This window comes from Lutzomyia longipalpis, chromosome 1 (assembly GCF_024334085.1).
Source record: "Lutzomyia longipalpis isolate SR_M1_2022 chromosome 1, ASM2433408v1".
NCBI classification, from domain to species: Eukaryota; Metazoa; Arthropoda; class Insecta; order Diptera; family Psychodidae; genus Lutzomyia; species Lutzomyia longipalpis.
In genome coordinates, this window is record NC_074707.1 from 12511774 (window position 1) to 12522926 (window position 11153).

The window sequence follows — 11153 nt, forward strand, 5'->3', positions numbered from 1 at the left end:
CCTCACCACATATTGCAGGTAAAATTCCCAAATAGCAGGTCGATTTTTTTTGTCTGAAGCATCGTCGTTAATTTTTTTGTTGTTGCTGAACCTCGTCTAGCTTTCGAAGAGAATACCCGAATCAATTTTATTTTTTATTATGTGATATTTTTTATTGCGATGCATTTTCTCCTGAGATGCGACTAATTTTTTCACACAGATTATCTCACAGCTCGGAACCGCACTGCGATATTCCGCTCACAAAATTCCCATGAAGTTCCTTGCGGGTTTTTGAGGGCTTAAATTGGTAAGTTTTTTTTCTTATTATTTCAGAATTGTAATTATGTAGTGCATTTATTGTATCTACATAATATACCATCGCACAAGAAAAGAATCTTTTTATTTTTATTGAGAAATTTGGTGTCTTAATACAGTGGGACCCCAGTACAACGACCACTCGGATGTACTCTTCACACTCATTATTTTCAATGCGCGAGAGTAGTTCAACCAAGCGGTCGTTGTACTGGGGTCCCACTGTATTGGGAAACAAATGCACGCTATACCGTTTAAGAATTGCTTGGAATTTCGATCTCTAAACTTATAATTATGTTGTAATCCTGCGGTCATTATTAAATCAACAAATTAATTTAATTAGAAGCAGAAATATATTATTTGTTGTATTTATGGTTTTTTTTTTAAATTGCATTGATAAGCCATACCTTTTTAGGACATGAAAGAATCTTAAGAAAAAAAAACACAAAAAAGTTTTTTATGCCTTGAAGAAACAAAATAAACTCGGCTACCATTAAACTAAAAATCATTTTTTTACATAAAATTCAAGATTTATTTCCTCCTTATTTGTTTTAATAAATAATATTTTCTATTACAACCTTATTAAGTTTCTTAAGAAACTCTTTGCTCAATTTGATGGTGTTTAAACTGTTAAAGAGTTAATCAACTGCAATACCTTTTTGCACTTCCTCAGAATGTAATTCGACACCACGTGATTTTTTTGTCCTTCAGTTTTGTCTCCTGCTTTATATTAATTTTTTGCATTGCCCTCGAGGTTTTGGGAGTTCCTCTGCCTAATTAAGCACATTTACGTCTTCCCACAGAGAATCTAAGAACAAAAAAGAGACCTCTCTAAAAAATTGCTGTGAAAACGGAGAATTTTTTGGCAAAACAAGGAAGCAGAAAGTGAGTCTTCCTCGAGCAACATTTTATCATTACTTTATCGTAAGTGAAATGGGTTTTTATGCTTCTTTTTTTAACCCTCTGCCCTCTTGCCAGTTTGCATTGTTAAATCGGTTTTGCATATCTATACAATCGAACACCGGTCATCTTCAAAAACAGGAGTTTAGCGCAAGGTGGGCCGTTAATACAGTGGTCAACCCGGACGCCGATGCATTTATATATAGAATGCATTTCACCCTCGTTCAACTGAATTTCTTGCGCGTTTTTTTTATGCTAAATCAAAACCAATTAATCATGTTTTCCGACAGTATACTTTCCCACAGGACTTTTCATTTCACATCGCGGAATACATATTGAATTTAAATATAAATGGGATGTTAAGGGAGAAAGTACACAAAAGAAAGCTAATTGACTTCTATACAGACAATGTAAGAGCCCTCTTTAAAAGAAAACCAGCGCATAAATTGAAAAAAAAATTGATTCCTAATTGAGAATCAACACTCCCCAATTAATTCGGCAGAAATGGAAAATTTGCTATTTTACTCCAACAAAATTAATTTACATATCTTAAGGGTTTAAGGGAGTAATTTATGGTTGTTTTTCCTTGTTGATTCGTTATGCATTCCTTTTTAGCATACAATGAATTTTTTCGAGCAAGCTGAGTCACTTAGGCCACGAGGACAAACACCTTCTCTTTCGCGGTACCTACCCAGAAAAAGTTCTTGACCTGCAATAACGTTGCACCCAGAAGTTATTCTAAATATTTACCCCCTCGTTAGATCTTGGCGAGATATGTGTAATTGTTGTACACACTTCTGGGTAGAAAAAAGGTGCGTATAAATTATCTGTGTGTTTATGCCATTTACTTTTACCCCAGCTCCGCAGCGCAAGTGAATGTTTTTACTTTTTCGTCTATAAGGGCATTTGAGGCACCTGTAGGCCCTTCTTATACAGTTATATGCATTAATCCAAAAAATACATTGCCGAGATACCGAGGCGATGGAAATCTCACTGAAATAAATCCATCCAACGGAAAAAAGGGGACACTGTCCAGGAAGTTTTTCGTTTCCCTTTTTTTTGCACATTGTGCAAGATTTGATCTCTAAAACTATATTTAGGATCATTTTGAGAGATGATGTCGATGATGTCCTCAAAGAAACTATCTCGCATGTCCTTCTTTTCTTTGATCTCTGCTGTTTATGGTGATTGAATGGAGTCTATCTCCAAAGAGCGAAGTGAGTTTGCAGTGAAACTGTCGCAAAAATTACCATCATATGGTGGTACATAAAAAGTTGGACACACTGACAAATGGAAGAATGGGAGATCATTTAGAAAAAGTATGCAAAACAATAGAGGACGGGTGCTCGCTGTCAGTTTGATACGATAAAAGGACCCAATAAAATGCTAAATATATGACCCTCTTGGTCATCATGGAGGGCGAAAAGAAAAGAAACGAAATGTTGAGGATCTTTTTACCTTCCTTCCTTTCTCAACTTCTTCTTCTTGCTTGATGCTACTACTAAACTTTTATTCACAAGACTTTATGTACGTTGGTATCATGGATCACGAGTACCTACATTATAATGAAAATATCATATTCTCGCCTTTACCTCCTTATTCCACCCTCCTTGCATTTTAGAATATGTCTGCGCATATCCCAATCACAATGGCATCCATTTTATTGAATGATCTTCAAATATTGTGTGTGTGTCGGCGCAAGAGGGCAAAAATTAGGCAAATCTTATTCAACAAGCAAGAGCATAAAGATGCCATCAGCAAAAACAGGTGTTTGCGTGTCGCTTTTATGAAAGCCCAAAAGGGAATGAATTTTTTTCGAAGCTATAATATAATCCCCGAATACTTGCCCAAAACAAATGGATCGTTCTTTGGGGGTCTCACTTTTGTAAATCATTCCTCACATGCTTATAGATGAAATGGACTCCACTTGACTGTCGGGACCAATTTGGCCACACAACAAAAGATTCTTTTCCCTTTTTTTTTCGCTGTAAATTCGCTATCGCGAACTCAATTTACCTTTCAACGAGTTGTGAGAAAATTTCTTGTTAAAATTGTTCTGGGGTATTGTTAAGAAATTCATTAGCGAAAGTGATTTTTCTGGCAGTAAATTGAATATTAAGTGCTCACGTGAAGGAGTTTTGTGTTATCTCATTATATGGTTTGAATTACTTTTCATTGATATTGTGGTGTGAATGAGTAAATGGCGCCAAAATTGCAATTAGGGGATAATTGGGCTATTTGTTGTAACTCGGAAAAATCCTCAGCAATTACTTTCAAACTAATTAGTATTTAATTAATCAGGAATTTATTGGATTCATCAGTAGTATCAAATGCTAAATTTTGACCCATTTCCTCTGAAGTTTTATATAAATAAAAGATAAAAATATTTTAATAAAAAAGTTTATAGCAAATATTATTTATTTCACTACAATAGTTAATTTTTGCAAGACCCATCTTACAAATAAAATATACATACATATGTACATACATTATGTATATAGCAGACTACATGTGACTTCTAATCCAATCAATAAACTGTGCAACATCCGTAAATACAGCATAGTGATCGGGATCGCAGAGGAAGTGGTTCTGAAGGGCAATGCTAACGGAAACAATACCCCTAAGGTACCATTTATTACTCTCCTTGAATACCATTCCTCCTCCACTGTCACCATTGCACACGGAAGAACCTGCAAAAGAAGTAATTTTAAAACTTTTTATTGATACAAATTGGCGCGAATTCTTTCACTCTCACCATTCTTAAATCCAGCGCAGTAGGTAACATTGGATGTGATGCGACTAAAGAAATCCCTGTTGGACCAAATGCACGTCTCATGTGTGACGACAGGCATATTAACATACGACAATTTGTCATCGACGATGCCGTATTCATTGTACCCAAAACCCGGGACTTTGCCGATTTTATTAACAATTCCGCGCAATTCTTTACTAAAGCCCCACAGGCACACCGGCCGGACGTACTCAGAGTACCTCGCTTCAGTCTTCAGCTTAACAATTGCCAAATCTGAGAAGAATTTCTCATTGTCATAATCGTGGTGGATGATTATTTCCGAAACCTTGACATCTTGCTCAGGACCATGCCACTGGAGGAGGTTATATTTCCCCAGGTATATAAGCAATTGAGCAGGTTGCATTGCTCGCGTGGAATCTTTCAGTGCCACACAATGAGCTGCTGTGATGATGGTTTTCTGAAATATAACAATAAATATGCGCACATGTTTAAACTCATATCTTTACCCTAATCCATTATTCCCACATGTGGGGTTTTCGTCTTATTTATTTAAGATTTTTGCAAAATTGTGAATTTGTTTGAATATGCTAAAAAATCACAGCTAAAAAAGAGTCTAAGAAACCCTAATAAGCAATGCAGCTTTTGTGCGAAGAAACTCTTTCGTAATTTTATACATTTTTTACCTTGTTAATGAGACTTCCGCCACAGGTATATTTCAATTGTGGTCCCGATGATATATATAGAGCTGCATGCCAGGGGAATTGACCACGGTATGACTCCTCCCCTGAAACAATTAATGGGTTTGATTTTTGCGCCACTTCGCCGCACGTGTCAAAGGATAGGGTAGGGGTCGTTTCCCTCTCAATTGGGTTGAATTTCGACAAGTCTCCCTGGAAATAGGGGCTCCTGGTTGTTGTCCTAGCATTGGATGCTCGTATGATGTCCCTATTAATTGAATCCCAATTGCGTGTCGTTGCATAGCGTTCTGTTGTCGTCCTGCCAGCATTTTGGGAGAAGATGTGATCACTGTCTGAAGGACTTGAATTGAACACCGCCCTACGAGTTGTACCGTCGACATTGTTGGTATTTCGACTGTTTGATCCTCGCCCCGTAGCTGTGCGACTTGGTTCGTAGTTAACGCCATCGGATGCTGCAGTTTGAGTGTTTACAGATCTGGTGGTCTGACTATCGCGTCCGGTATTCAAATTACGCGACGACGAGTGCTGATCATACGGCGAAAGCGATGTCGGTGTGTAATACAGAGTGCTGGTTGATGTGTGGGAATTAGTGGATCTTGTAGCACCCTGCTGATTGCGGTTGTAATTGCTGCTATCAAATTGATCTGTTGAAAAGGAATCGTCATTCGATGCAAAGTGACTTCTGCTCGTTACGGGTTGATCTCGATTGCTTGAGCTGTCGTGATTGCGCTGTGGTGCTACATTGCGATTGGATGAACCAACTACTTCGTAGTAAAGTGCTGTATCTCTTGCTATATCAGCAGCAGATTTTTGGGTGCTCGTTGCTACAGTACGGCTGGGACATATCTTCTGCCCATTCAGTCTGACTTCTGTAATCCTTGGGATTTGGTAGGAATTGTACTTTATAAAAAATCTCACATCTGTCTGTTCATTCGGGCGCAATTTGAAGGTCCTATCGTCCAGGCGATATTCCATATTATCAACCGTTGTTACGCTATATCTGTAGCTGGCGCCTAAATTGCGCGCCCTTGCATCCAAGATTACATCAATGAAGATTCCATGGAGCATAACATTACTTCTCAAGTGTAAAACCCCATGCCACTCGTCGTTATTTGATGAAATGCTCTCATACTCAAAGACATCCGAACACGGCGATGTTAGCACTTGTTGAGCTCGTGCGTTCCATAAGATGAAACCAAATATGAGAATCACCTGTAAACAAATGCGACAACTTAAAGCGTCTCTCTAAATATAAAAATATTTCTTCAGATTGATCAGAAATGTGTAATGTAAGATTTATAATTCCTAGAAATAACTCGTGTGTATTTTTCCTAACACACTCACTAATCTCGGTTAAATATCAAACCAACAATTGGCCTTCAAGCGAATATATAAACTCCGCTGACGCACCTTTGAACTTATTGTATTCATGGCTCCTTAACTTAAATTCCAACTCCTTAATTTCACTTTCAATTCAATAAAACTTTTCACATATCACTAAAAGACAGTCTCTATTACTTTTCACAATTTTTTTCGTCTTTGAAATAAGGAAAACTATTTATTTTCCATTGAGAGCAAGATTGAGAATAATATCCGGATATTCACGCGACGAGTGCTGCACAACAACTACTGGACTCACCAGCAATACGTTGCATGTCGCTAAAATTGCAAATATGAAATTAAAGTCAGAGTAGATGCAACTTGGTTTAATATGCAACTTGTAGAAAAAAAAATTCAAAGAAAATTTTATATCAAGATTATAGATGCATTTTCTAAGAAGGTTGAGCAACCCTGTTATAGGAAAAGTATGTGATTGATTAGGGGATTTTTTGATAAGATTTTCTCATGAACTATTGATGCATTTTCATTCAACTTCCACGTGATGATGATGATTTTTTTATAATATATAAAAAAAAGATTCCTTCTACTTTGTTTGAAAAATCAGAGGGTATAATTTTTTATTCCCATAATTTTTTTCCATCTTAGAGGGATTAAGGAAAAAAACAAAGATCTCATAGAATGAAAGTGAAGGTGATGGTGGGCGCCTCTGAGTGAGCATAAAAATTAACATAAATGATTATCACTTCCGATGGAAATACAGAAGTTTCCCTCCTGCATTTTATTGTTATTTTAATAAAATTTGAATAATAAATTTCCTCATACATAGAAAACCATGTCCCCTCAGTGTCCACCAACTTGACGATAAAAAAAAAACTCCTGGCACAGCAGGTGATTCACCATAAAGTGGCTAGAGAGCATGGAGGAATTGATATGAACATGATGATAAAGGACGAAGGACATCTCAAAGGACTCCTCGACCGAATTTACATTATTAAAGTCCTATAGAGGTACCTGCAGACCTATCATCACGAGCTTCACACGTTAATATATCTTTCATTTTTGGGGTAACTCTGCGAGATCACACTGGTGATCCTCAATGTTTTATAAACGATCGTGTCATCGAGCACTGATAGCATCAAAAAAGATTTAAAGAATTTGTTTTATACGAATTTAATGAATATTTTATTTTACATCAAATAAAACCATATACCTGAGAAATTCTCCAGCAGCTCAATGCATATTTTTGACCGTGACAAATCTCACGATCCTTTTCTGTTTTTCCCATCGCCGAAAAGGTACATTTTTATTGGAATTATGGACCATTTGGAAAAAAATAGAAAATTGTTTTGAGGAGCTTTGGAATTTCACACAGACACTACATATATGCGCCTTCTCATGCATGCACATAAATCTATTTGTGGGGGAAATCGTCTTGGGTTTTACATGTGACGCGCGATAATTATTGCAAATTTATTTTATTGATACTGGAAGCTCATGAAGAATTACACGAGGTTATCAATATATATTTCATAAACATAAATATTTTTAGATTTTTTTTATTGAGAAATAAAATCACGTAAATGCAAATTTTACAACACAGTTAGAATGTTAACGATGACGTTAAGAAGTATTTAAATATTTTCTCTGCATTTTTTCTTGTCAAAATTTTAATTAATTTAAAAGATATGTTAATGAGTAATTATTTTATTACCATTTTACGCAACAAATTTTTCTCTACATGTGAGGATTGTAGAGAATTGTGCACAACTCTTGTGGTGCACTATAAACACAGGAAACTCGGTATATCCGTATATATATTTTTATTTGTTAAATTTTTGGCAAGTCATCCCCTTAATATGTTTTAAGAAGATAATGTGCAAAATTTGGTTCAGAGGATATCCTCCTGACTGGGAAGATTTTGGCGCCACCAGGGAGTTGAGCATACTCTCGCCAGCAGAGGGTATGAACTGACCATATATTTGAGTTTTTTTTTGCCATTGTCTTACCGCAGTCAATTAGCAAACTCCAACAAGAACTCCCACATATGGGGTATTTTTCAAAGGTTTCGGCACTTTGTCGGAATGTGTTAGATGAAATGAAACTGATATATCGGCAATCAATATTCCTTCGATGATTTAAGAGAGACCGAAGAGTATTTCTTTAAGGAAATTCAGGTATTTTATTTAGGAAAATATCAGTATTATCAATAGACAATTTGTCTAATTAGAGCTTCTTAACAAAATATATTGGCAAATGTATAGTTATGTGGAACAAATTGAGATTGCAAAATTTAGACCGGATTTTGGGCCACCAGCAAGGACTTGCCTGTCTTATTGAGTTTGAAGAATCAATAAAACAATAAAATTATATAGATTTTCTAGCCTATTAATTAGTAGTGACCACCCCTTCGACTTCTCTCTATTCATTTAGATTTTAAATTTTATTTTCCTTAACGTCGGAAGATCTAAAAGAATCACAAATAAAAAGCTAAAGAATTTTTAGCCAAAATGTTTTCAATTTTCTATCCATGTCATATTAGCAGAATTGTTTTGAATGCAAAAACGCAAATAACGACCAATTTATTCAATCATCAACACTCAAACGAAACATAATAATCTCAAATTATGTAATTTTCAAAACTTTGCATTTCATGAGGATACATCTTCCCATTGATTGATTGTCCAATAAGACTTCAAATTTATATTTTTGAAGAACATGCATTGGTTTTTGCAAATTATATTGATATTTAACGCAAGTGTTGAAAGTTATGCACAGAAAATATATTTTTGTTTGGAGGAAAAAACCTTCATGTCGGACCTCATTAGTTCCGTACGAGGCGCGAATTTTTCATGAATGAGCTCTACTTGGGGTTCTACAATTTTCGCAAATTTCAGACGTCCGGGGAGCGCTAAAAGGATGATCGTACGGGAGCAAGAAAGATTTTCGGCACAACGATTATCGGCGCAAGATTCTATGAGCGTGTGTCGGCTTTTTTTCTTGAGCCAAGTTTTTAGTTTCCCATTTCTATACCTATGCTATCTTTTTGCAATAAAGTCTCTAAACACACGAGAGGTCTTTGCGCGTGGCACATATTGTAAGGAGCACGCCAAAGATTTCTTGCTAGAAGGTATACAGAATCTTTTTTTTTTATATAAAAAAAACTTTTTTCTCTGTAAGAAGGTCTATTAGAAAGAAAGAAAAAAAACTTAACTAATTTGCAATTTGCTCTATTTGCCTGTCAAGTTAATTTTTATTATTTTAGTACGTCTCTAATCAAATTAGCAACAATTCGCAACACTATCGATGTACTTCCATCTTGCACGATAGATTTTTTCTCTCCACACGTGAGGACTTTAATTTATTATTTTAACCGCCTTTGCTAGCCACCGGACTGAATTGATTTTTTGGCAGACTTCCTAACATGGAAAAAGTCTTGAGGCTAATTTATTTTGCTTCGATCGGTTTAATATTAAAGTGTCTAGTTTGTCTGCTAATTTAATGATCTCAGGTTAATTTAGCTGAATTTGCTAGAGATCGTGGTTATTTAGGAACTACAATGTGTCCACGAAAAAAAATATAAGTTAGTCAAAATTGTTTTTCTTGTAGAAGCTATGGAAAATCATTAAGAGAAAATGCGAGTTTTTCTTTTAATTATAACCACCTCGTGAAATTGGGAATAAATCTCCTGTTATATCCATTTTATCTCTCTCCATTTACAAGCATCATTCATTCAATATCGGATACCGGAGTAAATGCTCCAAATTACCAATCACATAATATCCGTTTTTGCTCTCTTTTCTCTTTGAGAAATTCGCACGATTTTTTGGTTACATAATCCGCGCGTGAAGAGCATTTCATTCAAAGGAACCAATGCGGGATTTTATTCATTTTATTTTTTACGTTTACCTTCCGATCATTCTAAATGCCCACCACACTATCAAGAAAGTAATTCCTAGTGGTCTCTCCAAAGGCGTAGGGGAGGACGGGGTAATTTGGCCACTTTCGATTTCTAAAAATGGTATTACCGTTAATGCTAGAAAATCCATTTCTTCACAGTTTATAATCCCTATAGGGATAACCAATTGTACCAAGTTTGGGGAAAATCCGATCATTAGATTTTCTTTTATTTGATAAAAACCATTTTTTCCATTTTCAAGTGCTTTTGGCATTTTGGAAATTCGACTCTTCCGATAATTTTTTAACGCTTAAAAATTAGTTTATACGTCACTAAGGGCCATTGATTCCCCATAAACACGATAGTGACATCCATTTTCCGATATCTCAAACAGATTTTCCTGTGGAAATGGTTTTATCCGGAAAATTGGAGTGGGGTAATTTGGCCACTTGAGTTTTTCCGGCACTATTTTCCGACGCATGTTCATAATATTCACTATGGTTTTGCCTTTTAATGATTTATTTATGATTATAAACAATTTATACCAAAAAATTTTAGCTAAAAAAAGAAAGTTACGAAAATCTGAAAAACGGCTACTTTTAGTTTTTGCTCGTTTATGGTTCAGAAAATGTTAAAGTTTGAGGCTCTGTTAAATATTTTTATCTGGCAAATTACTGGAAATGAATCTTAGATAAATGTCCTATCTTCCAATAAAATAATCGGAAAAATAAAATTATTTTATTGTCCAAAAATTTTCATGTTCAATAATTCATGCGCCAAAGTGTCCAAATTACCCGTGCTCGGGGTAATTTGGCCACTAAGCTAAGGGTCCAGGAAAATGGAAAATTCACCCATTTCTCATCGAGATAGAGAAAAGTGTTATATGGGAAAGTTGTAGGCCGGAAAATTTCCTACAAAATAGGGCTATTTGTTTTTCTTCGTACTACCACACTTGCTTGATATATCCCCAAAACCCCCAAAGTGGCCAAATTACCCCGTCTTCCCCTATTACCAATCAACTGAAAGATTAACTAAAATTACCATTTCTTTTGTTCTTTATTTCAACAATTTCATTGCAATCGAATTCAAGTCAGTGCTCTTCCACAAGTGACGGAATGACATTTTAATTGGAAATAATTGTTTCGAATCTGTTCAATTTTGTGTGGCTCTCACTGACGATCACCTCTCTACTGATATGCGAAATTCAACTGGATCACCACCAACGGACAACCGAAAATGGCCAATACTCAAATTACACAGCATCTCCGCCGTGTCT

General features: G+C 35.7%; 1 protein-coding gene across 2 annotated transcripts; it reads right to left on the reverse strand.

Annotated features, from left to right (window-relative positions):
• Positions 1 to 1084: 1084 nt before the first annotated feature.
• On the reverse strand, positions 1085 to 6292 carry LOC129789255 (plasminogen-like). Of its 2 annotated transcripts, XM_055825916.1 has the most exons (5): positions 6052 to 6292; positions 4627 to 5853; positions 3947 to 4400; positions 3680 to 3881; positions 1085 to 1099 (listed from the first exon to the last, which is right to left on the reverse strand). In XM_055825916.1, exons 1-4 carry the CDS (start codon positions 6070 to 6072, stop codon positions 3697 to 3699), a joined length of 1887 nt encoding a protein of 628 aa, XP_055681891.1. In that variant the 5' UTR covers positions 6073 to 6292; the 3' UTR covers positions 1085 to 1099; positions 3680 to 3696. The 2 variants fall into 2 exon arrangements, with proteins under 2 accessions (XP_055681891.1, XP_055681884.1); XM_055825909.1 differs by lacking the exon at positions 1085 to 1099 and having other exon boundaries at positions 3576 to 3881.
• Positions 6293 to 11153: the final 4861 nt, after the last annotated feature.

Excerpts from the sequence above, each read along its gene's own strand:
- LOC129789255 (XM_055825916.1), bottom strand. The coding sequence starts at position 6,072 with ATGAATACAATAAGTTCAAAG. Across the intron at positions 4,401-4,626 it reads GCGGAAGTCTCATTAACAAG|AAAACCATCATCACAGCAGC; the intron begins GTAAAAAATGTA and ends GTTATATTTCAG. Across the intron at positions 3,882-3,946 it reads CTGCGCTGGATTTAAGAATG|GTTCTTCCGTGTGCAATGGT; the intron begins GTGAGAGTGAAA and ends CTTCTTTTGCAG.